General features: G+C 36.8%; 1 protein-coding gene across 1 annotated transcript; it reads right to left on the reverse strand.

Moving 5' to 3' along the window:
• Nucleotides 1-11,631: 11,631 nt before the first annotated feature.
• On the reverse strand, nt 11,632-12,603 carry LOC100736730 (olfactory receptor 7A17-like). Its single transcript, XM_003480767.2, has one exon. The coding sequence runs from the start codon at nt 12,601-12,603 to the stop codon at nt 11,632-11,634; it is 972 nt and encodes a 323-aa protein (XP_003480815.2).
• Between the last annotated feature and the right edge of the window lie 7,480 nt (nt 12,604-20,083).

The raw sequence follows: 20,083 nt of genomic DNA on the forward strand, positions 1-20,083 counted from the left end.
ATTACTCATCATAGTCAAATATGCTCATTTGTAGAAAAATATCCTACATCACAGTACATGCCCCCACAGCTCATTGTCTAACTTCACTTAGCATGATATTTTCTAGGTCTACCAGGTTGCTGCAAATGGCATTATTTCATTCTTTTTTATGGCTGAGTAATATTCCATTGTGTATATGTACCACATCTTCTGGATCCACTCCTCTGTCGATGGACATTTAGGTTGTTTCCATGTCTTGGCTATTGTGAATAATACTGAAATAAACCTCGGAGTCCATGTGTCTTTTTGAGTCATGGTTTTCTCTGGGTAGATGTCCAGGAGTGGGATTGCTGGGTCAAATGGTAGTTCTATGTTTAGTTTTCTGAGGAATCTCCATACTGCTTTTCCACAGTGGTTGCACCAATTTACAATCCCACCAGCAGTGTACTAGGGTTCCTTTTCCTCCACACCCGTCTCCAGCACTTATTGTTTGTAGACTTTTGGATGATGTCCATTCTGGCTGGTGTGAGGTGGTACCTCATAGCAGTTTTGATTTGCATTTCTCTAATAATGAGTGATGTTGAACATCTTTTCATGTGTTTTTTGGCCATCTGTATGTCTTTGGAGAACTGTCTGTTTAGATCTTCTGCCCATTTTGGATGGGGTTGTTTGTTTTTTTGGTATGGAGTTGCAGAAGGTGTTTATAAATTTTGGAGATGAATCCCTTTCAGTTGATTCATTTGCAAAGATTTTCTCCCATTCTGTGGGTTGTCTTTTCATTTTGTTTAGGGTTTCCTTTGTTGTGCAGAAACTTTTAAGTTTAATTAAGTCCCATTTGTTTATTTTTGTTCTTATTGTCATTACTCTAGGAGCTGACTCTGGGTAGATGTTGCTGTCCTTTATTTTGGAGGGTGTTTGGCCTATGTTGTACAATTTAACATTTAGAAAACTTTATTCTATGAGGTAGAACTGCTATGAACTCCATTTTCCATTGCAGAAATGAGGTTAATGGGGACTAGTGATCTGCCAGTTACAATATGAATAAAACATGGGAGCTTTCCTTGGAATTCTGTCAAGTTGTTTCCAGTGTTCAAACTCTAGGCATGTGGTTCGCAACTGAGGATGACCCGAGGGATATATGGTCATGTTAAAGGGATGCTTCTAAACACCTACAATGTAAAATACAACACCCAACACAAATTTATCAACAGTGAGAGAATGAGTAAACCTATTTTAGACAATTATTTTTCCCACTTTATTGCATATACCAGTCACCCAGATGCTAGTAAAAATTCAGCTTCTGATTCAGCAGTTCTTGCTTGTGAGCCAAGAGGCTCCTGGATGATGATAATGATGCCAGTGAACTGTGGAAAAATCTTTATGCAAGCAAGCCTATGGTTATATTTTAGAATCATATGTATATAGTTGTGTCTTCTTCACTCAAAAATCATCTTCACATGAAATTTTGAATGAAAAGTTTGTGAATTCATTTCAGATTTGTGACAAATTTTGTATCTAATTCTCTTATTTAAGGACTCTTAAACCACAACAAATAATATACTTCTGAAATAGGTTGAATAGACGTTTCTCAAAAAGGACATGTAGATGACCAACAAACAAATGTAAGGGTGTTCTCATCACTAATTATTAGAAAAATGGAAATCAGGAGTTCCCGTCGTGGCGCAGTGGTTAACGAATCCGACTAGGAACCATGAGGTTGCGGGTTCGGTCCCTGCCCTTGCTCAGTGGGTTAACGATCCGGCGTTGCCGTGAGCTGTGGTGTAGGTTGCAGACGCGGCTCGGATCCCGCGTTGCTGTGGCTCTGGCGTAGGCCGGTGGCTACAGCTCCGATTCAACCCCTAGCCTGGGAACCTCCATATGCCGCGGGAGCGGCCCAAGAAATAGCAACAACAATAATGCCGCGGGAGCGGCCCAAGAAATAGCAACAACAACAACAATAACAACAACAACAAAAGACAAAAAAAAAAAAAAAAAAAAAAAAAAAAAAAAAAAAAAAAAAAAAAAAGAAAAATGGAAATCAAAACACTGAGATATCACCTCCTTCCTGTTAGAATGGCTATTATCAAAAAACAAGAAATACATGTGTATGAGAATGTGACTGTCCTTTATTGAAGTGACCGTCCTTTTCCCATTGTATCTACTTTGCTCCTTTCTTGTAAATTAATTCCCCCTCTACTCTTTTTCTCTAGTATATATATGCATTTATCTATATATCTCAGCACATATATATACACACACTTTTGATAGGAGTGTAGATTGGTACAGCCATTATGGAAAACCCCATGGAGATTGCTCAAAAGATTAAGAATAGGACTACCTTATAATCCAGCTATTACAGTTTTGAGTTTTGATCTCCCACATACAAAAACATTAATTTGAATTGATGTAGGCACCCCTAAATTCATCACATTATTTTAAATAGCCAAATATGGAAACACCTAAATACCCATAATGAATGGATAGAGAAGAAGGCACATTACACAATGGAATACTAATCAGTCATAAAAATAGATGAAATCTTGGAGGAGATCAAGATGGCAGAGTAAGAGGGTGTGGAGCTCAGCTTGCCCACGAACACATCCAAAATACATGTACATGTGGAATAATTCTCACTGAAAACTAACTAGAAACTGACATAGACTGTTGTACAACCAAGACTGAAAGAAAGATACACACCTAATTGGGTAGGAAGGGAAGAAAGGCAATTGTGACTAGACTTGCGCCTCTGGGAGGGGTCAAGGGGAAAAAAGAGATTGCATGGGTGGATAATTATCCTGGGGAGTGAGCAATTCAACCACAGGCTTAGCATCCCATCTTGGGGTCCTAAGTGAAGGATATAATCCCCCTTGAGTGGTTAGAGATTGTTGGAACAGATAGAAAGGATAGAGAAGCCTGAACTCTACTTGTGAGGAGTACATTCCCATATGCTGCCATCTCCAAAGTCAGGGCAGAGAAAAATCTGTTCTAGCTGCTGCTAGGTTTTCCATGACCACCTCATCAGGCAACAAAGCTGAGCTTAGTGATTGCTCCAGCCCTGGTCACTCCATGCCACATCACAGCACTGGAGCTGGGACAGCAAGACTGGGGGAAAACTCAGCCTTGGCAAACAGAGATGACCTGGTTTCAGGGAAGATTCTGAGGTTAGGCTGCAGCAGCCATTGCTAAGTCTTACTCAAGCAGTACCCCAGAAGAAGTCTAAATTTGGATGGCAGTTGCTCTATCACAGCTCATCCCCTGTTGAGAGACATGTTTTTATAATATTTTCTTAGCCTCTTTGCTGAAAACTCCATCTTGTACTTCCTTACTTTGTCCCATCTTCCTGCTTGAGAAACAGTCATGGTGATGGCAAATGATTTAAGCTTAAGAACAAAGACCTAAAGGCGTGGGTTATTCACGGGGTCAGCTGAATGAGGACATAATACATTGGTCTAGGCACACTGGACCTGTGCAGATTGGCACACCTTTCGCACAAGCATGATATGTCCTCTCAAGAATAAGAGAAAGAGGAACCTCATGACCAAGTGGTTTATGAGTGGTCATTAGCAGAATATGCATTAGCAAAGAGAACCAAGGTGCAAACCTAGGCACACAGGGTTGCTGCAAATAGGCATGCTGTTTTGGAAGCACAATGAGGATTCTCTGAAATGCTATGCACAGATAGCTAACTCAAATGCTAATGATTCTTAAATGCCTAAAGTTTAGAGTGAAAGCTTAACCATCTACCAGCTAAGTGACTGTTAAAATAATAAAAGAACTTATAAAATAATTAAAAAACCCTATATCCTGCACCTACAACCCCCTTTTCACTTGATGTAATCCTCAAGAGCACAATAAAAACAGTGTGGTTTCTTGAGGCAGGGCTCTTGGTCCCTGAGACCTTGAGTCCCCCTGTTCCCACCTTACTTAAGATAAATGTCTCTGTGTCTTGTTTATGTTAACTTTTTTTCCTTAAGTTCCACAGCACCTGTTCTTCAGCCCCATCCTGCTGAGCTGGTCTGACAGTCCCCCAGTAAACACAGAAAACATATGGGCCCCGCCTTCCCTGTGGTGCATGGCAGAGGCAGAGAGAGTGATCAACTGTAAGGAACAGGAGGATTTTGCCCTGAGGCAGGGCCGAAAGAGCCCTGCCCTAATGGCTGCTGGTTTTCTCCCAGCTCTCTCACCACTTACTCCAGCCTGAGCTGAGTGAATGCAATGTCCCCTGTTCATTTAATACCACAATTCAGCACTGATCTCCTTCACCAGGATGAAGAAAAAGACCTACTATGGGCTCCATTTGAGTGGAGACACAGACACCTACACTGGCACACATTGTATCTCTGTATGTGCACATGTCTCACTCACTTCAATACTACCTCCTCTGGGACAAAGATTCCAATGTCGGGAGAGGAAAAAAATCACACTTAAAGGGAACAGAGACAGTTTGAGATAGACCCTCAGGGCTTCTACTACAAACTGGGGATCAAATTCCACCACTGACAGGGCAGTGACAGCAACTGAGCAAAAAGGAGTACCACATCACATATGGTGCCAGTTCTAGCTCTTCAGTCAACAGAGTCACCAGTTACAAAGGTGATAGCTGCCAGCACACCATGAGGAAGCATCCACTTCAAATCCAGCCATTGTACCACAGACATTGGGCACACTCAATCTACATAGGGCTGCCCCCACATAAGTAAAATGAAAAGGAAGATGAAAAATGATTGTTTAAAAAGGAGAGAAAACTGTTGAAAAAATAATAAAATAGAAATAAATAATTCAGTAGGTGAAGAATGAAAACATTAGCAATAAAGTGTTAAGTGAATTAGGAAAACAAGTGATCTAATTGTTGAATATTTTACAAGGAACTAGAAGCTACAAAAGAGACCCAATCAAAAAGAAGTAATTCAATAACTAAAATAAAAACACACTAGAAGCAATGCATAGCACACTAAATGACACAGAAGAATCAAGAAGTGTTCTGGAGGCAGAGTAATGGAAATTTTCCAATCAGAACAGCAAAAAGAAAAAAAATAAATTAAAAAGGAAAGCAATTTAAGAGATTTCTGAGATAACATTTAGCATTTCAACATTTGCATTAAGGGGTGCTAGAAGAAGAAGAGAGAGGAGGGAATTGAAAAGTGTTTGAGGAAATTATGGCTGAATACTTCCCAAACCTGAATTAGGGAACAGATATCCAGATACAGGAAGCACAAAGGATCCCAACAAAATGAACCCAAGCAGACACAGTATAAGACACACTGTAATTAAAATGGTAACAGTTAAAGAGACAATTATAAAGGCCGCAAGAGAAAAACAAAACATCATATACAAGGGAACACACCTCCTCTTCCAGTAAATCTAGGCCATCAGTTTATTTCTCTGCAGAAACTCTTCAGGCCAGAAGAGACTGGCATGATATATTCAAATCCCTGAAAGGGAAAATCCTGCAACCTAGGATATTCTACATAGCAAGATTATTATTTAGAATAAAAGGAGAAAAAAAAAAAAGAACTCCTAAGATAGGTAAAAACTAAAGGAATTCATTGATACTAAACCTACCCTAAAGAAATGTTGAAGATTCTTCTTTAATAGGAAAAGAAGTAAAAAATTTATAGGATGGTAAACATCCTACTAGGTAGGCAAATATACAGTAAAGATCAGAGAACATTTAAATAAGCTAGTCCATAGGTTAAATAACAAAACTATAAAAGCAACTAGAACTATACTAAATAGTTAAAGGATAAGGATAAAGATGAAAAACAAAATGCCAGGGAGAGGAGTAAAAATACGCCTATTAGAATGTGTTTGTTTTTGGTCACTCTTAATTTTAAACAAGTAAGTATAATTATGGGTCAACATATAGGAACCTCATGGTATACAAATCAAAATATTACACTAGATACACAAAAATCAAAAAGAGATGAACACAAGCAGTGTACCAAAGAAATGATCAAATTTCAACAAATAAAAATTAATACACATAGAAAAATGACAAAACAACCAGAAAACAAGTAATAAAATGGAAATAAGTACAGACATATCAATAATTTTTTTGATGGCAATGGACTAAATGCTTCGATCGAAAGACATAGGATAGCTGATTGGATTAAAAAATAAGATCCTTCAATCAGACTGAAAGTGAAGGGATGCAAAATGATATTTCATGCCAAAGAAAATGACAAGAAAATGAAGGTAGCAATACTCTATTGGACAAAATAGACACTAAAAAAGTTGTAACACAATCCAAAGAAGTGCATTATTGAATGATAAAGGGATCAAAACAAGAGGAGAATATTACACTCTTTAATATATATTCACCCAATACAAGAACATGTAAGTATAGTAAGCAAATACTAACTGATATTTAAAGGAGAAATTGACAATAATACAATAATAGTGGGGGACTCTAGCAATGTACAACAATGGATAGATCATCCAGACATAAAATCAATGAGGCATCAGTGGTCTTAAATGACTCAAAAGACCAGTTGGACTTAGTAGATATCTACAGGACATGACATCCCCCAAAGCAGAATACACATTCTTTTCAAAAGCACAAGGAATATTCTTTAGGATACATCACATACTAGGCCAGAAAACAAACCTCACCAAATTTAAGATGGTATAAATTATATCAAGCAATTTTTCCAACCACACTGGTGTGAAACTAGAAAAGTAGAAACTAGAAAAGCACAGAAAGAAAAAATGAAAATAACCAACATGTGGAGACTAAATATGCCACGAAAAAACCCAATGCATCAATGAAGAAATCAAAAGAGAAATCAGAAAATACCATGAGATAAATTAACATGAAAAGAAAACACTTCAAAATATATGGGATTCAGCAAAGCAGTTCCAAGAAGGAAGTTCATAACAAATCAGGTGCTCATCAAGAAATAAGAAACATCGCAAATAAACAAACTAACCTTTCTTTTTCTAAAGGATAGAAAAAGAAGAACAAACAAAGCCCAAGGTCAGCAGAAGGAAGGAAATAATAAAGATCAGAGAGGAAATAAAATAATAATAAAAATGGAAAAGATCAATAAAACCGAGAACTGGTTCTTTGAAAAGATAAGAAAAACTGATAAATCTTTAGTCAGACTCACCAATAAGAAAAAAGACCCAAATAAACAAAATAAGAAATGAGAGAGGTGAAATTATACCACTACTACAGAGGTTAAAAAAAATCATAAGACAATACTATGAACATTATTAGCCAACAAATTGGACAACGTAGAAGAAATGGACAAGTTTCTAGACACCTACAACTTGCCAAAATCGATTCATGAACAGACAGTTTGAACAGACTAATCACTACTAGTGAAATTGAATTGGTAATAAAAAATTATAGGAGACAAAATACTGGGAATAGATGCCTTCACAGGGTAATTCTACCAAAGACAAAGAATTACTAATAGCTATAAACAAAATAAGAATGAAAAAGGAGAAATCTCAACAGATACTGCAGAAATACAAAAAACCATAAGAGAATACTATGAACAACTATATGCCAACATATCTGACAAACTAGAAGAAATGGACAACTTTCAAGATGCATACAGTCTGCCAAAACTGAATCAAGAATAGATCAATTGAACAAACTTATCACTAGAAATGAAATTGAATGTGTAATAGAAACAGTCCCTACAAACGAAAGTCCAGGACAGATGGCTTCACAGGCAAACTCTACTAAACATGTTAAGAATTTATACCCATCCCTCTTAAACTTTTCTAAAAGATTGAAGAGTAAGGAAGAGAGATTTTATGAAGCCACCATCACCCTAATTCCAAAATCAAACAAAGAAACTACCAAAAAAGAAAATTATAGGCCAATATCTTTGATGAATATAGATGCAAAAATTCTTAACAAAATTTTAGCCAACTGAATCCAACAACATATAAAGAAGGTCATACAACACAACCAAGTGGGATTCATCCCAAGTTCACAAGGATTGTTCAACATATGCAAATCAATCAACATCACATACCACATTAACAAAAGAAAAGTCAAAAACCAGATGATCATCTCAATAGAGGTGGAAAGAGAAATCAACAAACTCCAACATCCATTCACGATAAAAAGTCCTACAAATTGGGTATAGAGGGAACATTCCTTAACATAATCAAAGCCATTTTTGACAAACCCACAGCAGATATAATACTCAATGGAGAAAAATTAAAAACCTTCCCACTAAAATCTGGAATAAGACCAAGATGCCCACTCTCACCACTGTTATTCAACATAGTATTGGAAGTTCTAGCCACAGCAATCTGACAAACAAAAGAAATAAAATTATCAAAAATTGTCACTGTATACAGATGACATGATATTATATATAGAAAACCCTAAGGAGTCCACACAAAAACTACTCAAACCGATTAATTCGGCAAATTAGCAGGATACAAGATTAACATTCAGAAATCAGTTGCATTTCTGTATACTAATATTTCATTAAATATTAGAAAAGGAGTATAAAAATGCAGTACCTTTTAAAGCTGTACCCCCTGAAATTAAATACCTAGGAATAAAACTGACCAAGGAAGTAAAGGACTTATATGCTGAGAACTATAAAACATTAGTCAAGGAAATAAAAAAGGATTCAAAGAAATGGAATGATATTCCATTCTCCTGGACTGGAAAAATTAATATTGTAAAAATGGCCATACTACCCAAAGCAATCTACAGATTCAATGCAATCCCTAACAAATTACCCATGACAGTTTTCACAGAACTAGAACAAACAACCCCCAAATTTATATGGAACCACAAAAAACCCAGAATTGCCAAAGCAATCCTGAGAAACAAAAACCAAGCAGGAGGCAAAACTCTCCCAGACTTCAGGCTATATTACAAAGCTATAGTCATCAAGACAGGGTGATACTGTTGCCAAGACAGACATACAGACCCATGGAACAAAACAGAGATTGCAGAAATAAACCCAGACACCTATAGTCAATTAATCTTTGACAAAGGAGGTAAGAACATAAAATGGGAAAAGACAGCCTTTTCAGTAAGTGATGCTGGGAAAACTGGGCTGCTGCATATAAATCAATTAAAGTATAACACACCCTCAACACCATGCACAAGAATAAACTAAATACCTAGTTTAGTTTAAATACCTAAAATAAAATAAGACACAATAAAATTCCTAGAAGAGAACATAGGCAAAACATTCCCTGACTTCCACTGTACAAATGTTTTCTTAGGTCAGTCCCTCAAGGCAACAGAAATAAAAACATAAATAAACTAATGGGACCTAATCAAACTTACGATCTTTTGCATAGTAAAGGAAACCATAAAAAAAGACAACCGATGGAATGGAGAAAATATTGGCAAAGGACTTATCTTTAAAATGTACAAAAAACCTTATACACCACAACAGCAAAAAAAAAAAAAAAAAACCAACAACCCAATGAAAAATGGGCAAAAGACCTGAATGGACCATTCTCCAAAGAAGATAATCAGATGGCCAACAGGCAAATGAAAAAATGCTCAACATCACTAATTATTAGAGAAATGCAAATCAAAACTACTATGAGGACCACCTCACACTGATCTCAGTGGCCATCATTAGTAAGTTAATAAATAGCAAATGCTGGAGAGGGTGTGGAGGAAAGGGACCCCCCCCTTTACTGTTGGTAGAAATGTAAATTGGTATAACCGCTATGGAAAGCAGTATGTAAATACCTCAGAAAACTAAAGATAGAACTACCATATGACCCGGCAATTCCACTCATGGGCATATATCCAGACAAAACTTTCTTTGAAAAAGACACATGCACCCATGTGTTCGTTGCAGCACTATTCACAATAGCCAAGACATAAAAACAACCTAAATGTCTATCCAAGTGAATGGATTAAGAAGATGTATATATACACAATGGGATACTAGTCAGCCATATAATAGAACAAAATAATGCCATTTGCAGCAACATGGATGGAACTGGAGATAATACAAGTGAAGTAAGTCAGAAAAAGAAAGACAAACACTATATGATATCACCTACATGTGGAATCTAATATATGGTATAAATGAACATATATACAGAAAAGAAACAAACTCCTTGACAGGGAGAACAGACTTGTGGTTTCCAAGGGTGAGGAGTGGGATGGACTGGGGGTTTGGATTTAGTAGATGCAAACTATTGCATTTGGAGTGGACAAGCAATGAAATCCTGCTGTATAAAACTGGGAACTATATCTAATCACTTAAGATGGAGCATGATAGAGGATAATGTGAGAAAAAGAATGCATATATATGACTGGCTCACTTTGCTATATAGCAGAATTTGACCAAACATTGTAAATCAACTACAATAAAAAAATAAAAGTCTTTAAAAAAACAGTGACTAGAAGTTCCCATCTTGGTGCAGTGGAAATGAATCTGAGTAGGAACCATGAGTTTGCAGGTTCCATCCACGGCCTCACTCAGTGGGTTAAGGATCCAGCATTGCCATGAGTTGTGGTGTAGGTCGCAGATGTGGCTCGGATCTGGCATTGCTATGGCTCTGGTGTAGGCCAGCAGCAATAGCTCTGATTAGACTCCTAGTCTGGGAACTTACATGTGCCATGGTTGTGGCCCTAAAAAGTAAAAACAAAACAAAACAAAACAAAAACAAAAACCCCCAAACCAAAAACCAACCAAACAAACAAAAAACCAAAGAAAAAAACAAAACAAACCAAACCAATGACCAATACCTAGGCTTCTCAAACAATTCCAAAAACCTGAAGAGGGTGTAGCACTCCCAAATTCATTCTACAAGGCCTCCAGTATCCTGATACCAAAACCATACCAAAAAAGAGAGAAAATTACAGGACCATATGTTTAATAACATAGATGCAAAATTTCTCAAGAAACTATTAATAAACTACATCTGACAATATATTAAAAGGATCATATACCATAATCAGCTTGGATTAATCTCAGTGTTACAAGTATGGGTCAACTTGGCAAGTCAATTCACACACCTACGGTTCATTAATCTATGAGAAAGTAGGTAAGAGTATTGAAAAAATACTCTTCGTCATGTGGTGAAGTGAAGTCAGACAGCAAGACACTAACATCACATGCTATAACTTATATGTGGAATCTAAAAAAATGACACAATGAACTTCTTTGCAGAACAGATACTGACTCACAGACTTTGAAAAACTTATGGTTTCCAAATGAGACAGTTTGGAGGTTGGGGGATGTGCTGGGGATTTGGGATGGAAGTACTATAAAATATCATTGTGATGATCATTGCACAACTAATAATGTAATAAATTTCATTGAGTATAAAAATAAATAAAGCAAATGAAATAAAAACAAAAATAAATGTGACTTAGACTTAAAAAATGCAAGGAAAAACATTTACTACCAGGGAACAATCATAAAGAGGACATATATAATGAATGGTTTTCATAAGGTACATTCATTGCTCCTTTTATCATTATGACTAATGTTAGAAAAGATGGATATATTTCATTAAGAGCAATGGAAAGATTCATGAGTGGGAAACACTGGAAGTTTTCAAGGAGAAATAGGAAGATAATACAATAAAAAGGCATAAAACAAGTCATCGGCCCTTTCATTCCAATGTGTAAGCACCCTTCTACATGAACACTGATTTTCCATAATTCAATGAGTAGTTAAGACTCATGACCCTTCAATCATGTGATCTTCCTGAGTTGAGGACAAGTGGCCTTTTTATAGCTGCCATTCTGAAGAATGCCATCAGAACCCTCTTTATGTCTCTGTTCCTCAGACTGTAGATGAAGGGGTTAAGCATGGGCGTGACCACAGTGTACACCAATGACCCTGTTGCACTTGAGTGTGAGCTGTGGGTAGCAGTAGAGCTAAGGTATACACCGATGCTTGTACAATAAAACAAGGAGACAACAGAGAGATGAGACACACAGGTGGAAAAAGCTCTATACTTTCCCTGAGCTGATGAGATTCTATGTATGGAGGAAGCTATTTTAGAGTAAGAGTAAAATATTCCAGTGAGAGGACCACCAGCCAGCAGCACAGCTGCAATATATATCACTACATCATTAAGAAATGTGTCAGAACAGGCAAGTCGGACCATATGATTGACTTCACAGTAAAAGTGAGGGATTTCCACCTCTCTACAGAAGGATAGTTTCCATACCATTAAGGTTTGTAACAAGGAATGCAGAACACTGATTACCCAGCTAACCAGAACCAGAATTCCACAGAGTTGGGGGTTCATAATGACTGTGTAGTGCAGAGGGTGGCAGATGGCCACAAAGCGGTCATAGGCCATCACAGTCAGGAGGAGGTCATCCAACCCTGCAAACAGCATTAGAAAATACACCTGGATGATGCAGGCTACATAGTTTATAACTTGTCTTTGTGTGTAGATGTTCCACAGCATCTTTGGGATGGTGGTGGAGATGAAACAGATGTCTACGAAGGACAGGTTGGAGAGGAAGAAGTACATGGGTGTGTGGAGGTGGGAGTCTGAGATGACAGCCAGGATGATGAGCAGGTTTCCAAACATAGTGATCAGGTACATGGAGAGGAAAAGCCCAAATATGAGGGGCTGCTGTCCTGGTTCCTCTGAGAATCCCATAAGAAGAAATTCTGAAACACCTGTTATGTTCGTTGGTGCCATGTGGTGGAGGATACTATAAGGAAAGGGGATAATTTTCATACAAGTGGACATTACACACATTGTTGGAATGTTAATATTCATATTTTTTCTGTTAAAAATAATTTCAATATTTTGTTCTTTGATTTGACAATGCGTTTATGATTGTTAAAAATAGAATCTCCTAAAATTCAGTCATGGAGAATGAATACAGGAAATAAAAAATACATATAGTATATCAGGTAGTGACAAGAGCTATGAGCTAAATGATAACAAGTATAAGGGAAAGAGCAAGGAGGGCTTGCTATATTTTTATGGCTATTCAGGCAAGACATGCACATAAAGTGACATTTGAATAGAGACCTCAAGGTAAAGAGAGCAGAAGCCATGAGCACTTCAGGAGAAATGGGTGCCTAGCAGGGAGAACAGACAGTGCAAAGGCCCTGAAGATGATGCTTGCTTAAGATGTTTGAATTTGAAAAAGGAAGCTAGGAGTTCCCCTTGTGGCACAGTGGAAATGAATCTGACTAAGAACCATGAGGTTGCAGGTTTGATCCCTTGCCTCACTCAGTGGGTTAAGGATCTGGCATTGCCATGAGCTGTGGTGTAGGTTGCAGATGCGGTTCAGCTCTGATGTTGCTGTGGCTGTGGCATAGGCTGGCAACTGTAGCTCCAGTTCGACCCCTAGCCTGGGAACATCCATGTGCTGCAGGTATGGCCTTAAAAAAAAAAAAGCCACTGAGGGGATGGTAAAGGGAAAGAGGGAGAGTGAGGAGAGATAATGTCAGAGATTGCTGCAGAACTAAGTGTAGGTGGCCTCCCTGCTGCTGCTGAACCTTCAAGTCACAAGGATTCCTTCATCCACAGTGTGTACCTCTAGCACTTTATGAAATTGTTGCAAAGGTGGCCTGTATGTATAAATGAAATCCATCTGTTGATTGAGTTCTGCCCTTTTTATATAAGAATCCCCTTGGAATACATGAGTTCAGTACTTGTTGAGACCAGCTCAGCAGGTGAGGGCTGAAGAATGGGTGCTGTGAAACTTAAGGGAAAAAGTTAACATAAAACAAGACACAGAGACATTTATCTTAATTAAAGGTGGGAACCAGGGGATTCAAGTTCTCAGGGACTAAGAGCACCACCTCAAGAAACCACATTGCTTTTATTGTGCTCTTTAGGATTACATTAAGTGAGGAGGGATAGGTGCAGGATATAGTTTTTTTTTTTTTTTAATTTTAAAAGTTCTTTTATTATTGAAAAGTCACATATCTGGTAGATGGTTAAGATTTTACTCTGACCTTTAGGCATTTAACAATCATTAGCATTTGAGGAAGGTTGGCCTTAGCTATCTATGCATAGCATCTAGAGAATTATCATTGTGCTTCCACAAATGGCATGCCTATCTGTGGCAACCCAGTGTGCCTAGGTTTGCATCTTGATTCTCTTTGCTAATGCATATTCTGCTAACACCACTCATAAGCCACTTGGGGCCATGAAGTTCCTCTTTCTCTTATTTTAACAGGACACATCATGCTATGCAAATGGTGTGCCAATCTGCACAGGTCTGGCATGCCTAGACCAATGCATTATGTCCTCATTCAGCTGACCATATGAATGACTTAGGCCTTTTGGTCTTTGTTCTTAAGCTTAAGTTATTTACCAGCACTGCAACAGTTTTTCAAGCAGGAATATGGGGTAAAGTAAAGCAGGACAAGATGGAGTTTTCAGCATAGAAAATAGAATCAAAGAGGCTAAGAAAAGATTATCGAAACATGTCTCTCAACAAGTGCTCCTGCTCTGAGGACTTCTTGCACTGCACAATCCATGGACACACACACACAGAGACACACACAACTTTGGCTTACCAGTTTGTGTTACTTCTGTGTATTTTCACCCCTAACTACTCTGGCTTAGGGGTTGATGTAACTCAAGTTAATTAGATCAAATTATGTACAAACAACATCCAGAAATCCAGTTTGTAATCTCAGGTACCAATAAATTTGGGAGTTCGATTTTGGTATGGACATTTTCTCCTTTATATTAAAGATACATAAAAAATCTTTTCAGTGAACAAATATGCCTGTATATATACCTATAATCTTTCTGTAAACCTGGATATTAATGTATATCTACATATTTCTGTCTGTCCATCTGTCTATCATCTATAGAAAATAGACATGAAAGGGAATAAAGATCTGATGAACTCAAATTGTCCCTGAGAGACTGTGGTAAAGAAAATCTTCTTTGGTTCTGGAGACATTTTGTAGGCTGTTAGAGTTCCTTGATGCCCAGGAAAAATAATAAAAAAAATAAATTTATCCAGAAGTGAAAGTAGCACTGAAACACAAATTGTACAGATGGAGAGAAAATTAAGCAAAGGGAATAAACCAAGACTTTATAAAAGGATGTATAAAAAGTACAATGAATATGAATTGAATGTTGGCCATTTTTAATAACAGGCAGCAAATTTTGTTTTAGCAAGTGTGTGAATATGAGTACACTCCTACAAGGATAAATTTAGAAAAACAAAAAGTTAGGAAAGCAAAAGAATGACAAGGAGAATGAAAACATGCTAAATAGTGTGATTCAAAACAAGTGTGGTAAACAGTGTCGAATGGAAAATTAAAAACTATTTGAATAAGAGATGAAATAGTAGTAATTTATGATATCGATGTGGATTAATTGAATTGACAATGACTTAAATGGGAAATAATATATTAAATAATGTTCCTAGAATGTCCTGGCAGGTAGTACCTGCTCAGTTTTATTATTTGATGAATGAACTGTGACTTAGGTCTTATTATATACAAACATTTAATATGAGGTAAGATTGTATTTCAATTCATTTGCAAAAATTGAATTGTTGATGAAAGTTGTCATAATCACCTACCTTGAAAAAATGAAGTTTTTTGCCTCCCTCAAACAGCTTACAAAAATTAGAGCGATTAGGACTGAGCGTAAGAGTAACCTACACATTTTAGATGAATATCTTGACATCTAAATATATAAAATTAATGGGCCAGAAAAACCATCTTAAATAATGCAAGAAATTTAGAAGAAAGACACAGACATGTGTAACATAGTAAATTAAAAAAAAAAATTGACCCAAAATATGCTTCAAAATCAATTGTAGAAAAATTGGGACGTAGAAAAATGAGCATATAATACATGGGTAAATGATAATAACAAGCAAATCAAAATGGTGACTATATATATAAATCTTTGCTCTAACTCACTACATAGTTTAGGTAACAATAAGAAAGCTCTTTGCAGTCTGTCATACCACAGTCCTGGGGAAAAAACTTAAACATCTGACACATTTTAGGGTGGGAATTTTTGAACTAGTAGCAAAGATATACTCTTCAATTTTCCTTGCAGAAATGTAAAGTGTTAAAAGATTTTAGGGAAAAATGTTGGCATTCCCGTCGTGGCTCAGTGTTTAACGAATCTGACTAGAAACCATGAGGTTGTGGGTTTGATCGCTGGCCTTGCTCAATGGGTTAAGGATCCAGCGTTGCCATGAGCTGTGGTGTAGGTTGCAGATGCGACTCGGATCCCGGCCTGGCTCTAGCCTGGGAACCTCCATATGCCACGGGAGCAGCCCTAGAAAAGGAAAAAAGACCAAAAAAGACCAAAAAAAGACCAAAAAAAGACCAAAAAAAAAAAGAAAAGAAAAAGAAAAGATTTTAGGGAAAAGTGTGAAGATAGCTATATATATTCAAAATATAGATATTCTTTAACTAAGTGTTCTTCAGTGTTGGCACAATGGACATTGGACATTCTGGGCCAGATCAGTGTTTGTGGTGGGGTCTGTTCTGTGAACTGTCCCAAGTTTAGAGCATCCCTGACTTATGTATAATACTTCAGTATGATCCCTCCCTGTGTGACAGCCAAAAAAGTCTCTGGACATTGCCCAGTTAACCCTGGGAGACAAAATCATTCATGGTAAGAATGACAGTTTGAATGTCATTCTCAATACATTTGTGTAGCATTGATATAACAACAACTTGACGATAAAGGGTAAGAAAATCCATCAAAGTGAGAGTAGCACAGGCAGACTATGACCTGTTATACAGATATATAATATAAATACATTTAACAATATGGAATAACAGTTATGAATCTTCATTAAATTAGTGATTGGAGACAAGTCTGTGAGGAATTACTAAGCAGGAAAACAGGACAAAACTTAGGAGCAATGATGCAGTAAAACAGAGTATTTACAATGTGCAAGGGTCTTATTCTTGCATTTGTATAAAAGTGTATGTGTATGCATACTTGCATGATATAGAAAGAAAAGTTTTAAAATAAACTCAGAACTTGGGGGAAATATCAGTGAGAATGAAATTAGATTAAGTGGAGTTGTTTCAAAACAACTGCGTGTAACACAATAAAAGGCAAACCTTCAAGTATGTTCTATAAAGAGGATGCAAACTATTTTACATTTAGAATGGAGAAGCAATGATATCCTCCTGTATAGCACAGGGAAATATATCCAATCTCTTGGGATAGAAAATATGAGAAGAAGAATGTGTATATATGTGTGACTGGGTCACTTTGCTGTACAGCAGAAATTGGCATGACATTGTAAATCAACTATACTTTAAAAAATAAAAATGGTAAAATTAAAAAAGATAATGGTAATAATCTAACACATCAACATGGGTCATAAAATAAAATTAAATTGCCAATGACTTGGACATAAGAGACTATAATGGAAGGGCTTTAAAATGTACGGAGAAAAGAGGATCTAAGTTATAACTTCATCTTATTTGAAGATTTGTGGATTTCAGTATCCTTAAGAGAGATACAGGTGATCTTGTGTCAACTGGTATAGAAGGATACCTTACTAATGGTGGCTGAATGTGATGCAACATTTAAATACAGATCTGATCACAAAAGATAAAAAAATGAACCTATCTACAAAACAGAAACAGACTCATAGGCATAGAGAATAGACCTGTGGTTGCCAAGGGGGAGGGGGAGGAGGAAGGAGTGGGATGAATAGGGAGTTTGGGGTTAGTAGATGCAAACTATTACATCTAGAATGAATAAGCAATGCAGTCCTACTGTACAGCACAGGGAACTCTATCCAATCTCTTGGGTTAGAATATGATGGGATATAATATAAGGAAAATAATGTATATATGTCTATCTTGAGTCACTTTGCTGTACAATGAAAATTGGCACAATATTGTAAATCAACTATACTTGGATAAAGAAATGTTGAGGAATAATCGAGATTTAAAATCTTGGAAACTTATAAAGGATGATTTATCAGCACTAAGGATGCATAATTTTCACTATCATTTTTTTGTTTAAAACAATGATTTGCTTAATGCATAAGCCCAATTCTTTGGAGAAGTTGAAATTAAAAAGCAATGGAGAGAACAAATATGACTTACTGGTAGATGTGACTACATTACAGAAAATTTATGTACACTCAAAATTCCTTTCAAATACATCTATATTTACATAAGAAAACTTAAAATCAAACAACCAATTTGTGAAAAAATCTCCAATTCTCTTTTGAGAGCTTGCACTCAAAAGCAGGAATCAAAGTTCTCTGATCCTATTATACAAAAGCAGGGAACTCATGCAGATAATGAGGTACAGAGAAATTTAAGTGGCTAAAAAAATCCACATACATATTCAGCCTTAGAGACAATGAAATAATTTCAAAGTAAGATCATTAGCAACCCATCTTTACATACAAATTTTCTTTCTTTGTTTTTTTTTTTTTTTTTTAACAGAAGATGCTATGAAGTGTATGTCTTTGGCAACTGGTGTTTCAAGAAGGCATTGCAAGCATTCTTTAGTGTGAATTTTTCTGATCAATATTACTAAAACATGGTCAAATATGCCCCATCAAATATTAGAAAGGAATTGGGAGTTCCTGTCGTGGCACAGCAAAAACAATTCCAACTAGTATCCATGAGGATGTGGGTTGGATTCCTGGCCTCACTCAGTGGGTCAGGGATCCAGTGTTGCCATGAGCTGTAGAGTAGGTTGCAGATGTGGCTCTGATCCTGTGTTGCTGTGATTGTGGTGTAGGCTGGCAGCTGTAGATCCAATTCAGACCCTAGCCTAGGATCCTCCATATGCCGTGTGTGTGGCCCTAAAAAGCAAAAAAATAAAAAATAGAAAGAGAGAAATGCCTTCACTGTGTTTTAGATCCCTCCATTGCTAATACCCTATTTCTCTATTCCAGTTAATTAATATGATATTGGACAAATGCTATACTTTTACTGGAAATACTTTATGTCTCTTATCACTCTTCTTATTGGGCTTCCATTCCTATCATTTATTGGCATCACCTTACTAAGATTAATGTTCACTTATCCTTTAATATCTAAAAATATATTGATATTTAATCAAGCAAGCAAACACCCATAGTAGTCTCTGGGCTCCGGGCTAGGCTGAAATGTTTCTCACATTACCTCTGGTAAACATCCTTTCTGACCTTTTCTTGCAGGGTCTTTTGGGTTCTTGGAATCTTGCATGGGAACTGTGAGAGAAAGGTATCTGTTTGAAATTCTGAATCCCCTCCTGGATGGTTGATGATGGAGAGTGGAGCTCTGTCTCCAGATGAGACAGCAGTAAGGAGTCAAGCACCAGTCTTTTAGTATGATTAAGGACTCCCAAAGCAAGAACCTGTTTCTCCCATGCCCAGGGAGGGCTGCAGCAGAGGAGAGATTACACTCTCTATGTCTGCTCATTAAGTGTATTTCCCTCAGGTTACAAAGACCTATAAGTACATTATTTCCCTGTGGACACTGATCTGGACAGAAAAGATATTTTTCTTCTGATTCTCTGTTCCCAGGATACCAGTTATAAGTCAGGAGATTTTTGTGTCTATTAATCCTTCTCCATTAACTCTCTTGCCTTCCAGAGGGCTCAACTCCCAGTTCCTTATCCTAACTCTGAATTTAAGTTTTTGCCAACATATATGAGGCAACTGTATTGACAGGTCCCCTGGATCATTAAAGTATTGTCTTGTGCTGGTACACAGCCCATGACACCCTTAGAAAATTATCATTCTCCTCTTGTAAGAGGGACAACTTTGTTCTTTTAATGTAAAACATTGGGCAGTATACTCTTTGGCTTCCTACATTTTTGCTAAAACCATTAGGAATTTTATACTTATGTCTGAAGTTGAGAGCTATCATTTTGCCCTCATAATAAAATGTTTTAAAGTTATGAGACAGACTTAGATATTTTTAGGTGCCAAAACCTAGCTTAGAACATAATAGGCATTAACTGATTTAATTTTTAGAGAAGTTTATTCTGCAAGACCATACAATTATAACTCCATCTTCTGTTTTAGGAATGGTGTTCAGGGGAAATGAATTAACATTCATTACAAAATATTAGAAAATTGATTTGAATATTACAAAATTGATTTGTGGATGGGTCATTTTTATTTTTTATTTTATTTTAATTAGAGTATACTTGATTTATGGTATTATGTCAATATCTACTGTACTGCATAGTGACCCAGTCT

The sequence above is a fragment of the Sus scrofa genome, unplaced genomic scaffold, assembly GCF_000003025.6.
Source record: "Sus scrofa isolate TJ Tabasco breed Duroc unplaced genomic scaffold, Sscrofa11.1 Contig2266, whole genome shotgun sequence".
Taxonomy (NCBI): domain Eukaryota; kingdom Metazoa; phylum Chordata; class Mammalia; order Artiodactyla; family Suidae; genus Sus; species Sus scrofa.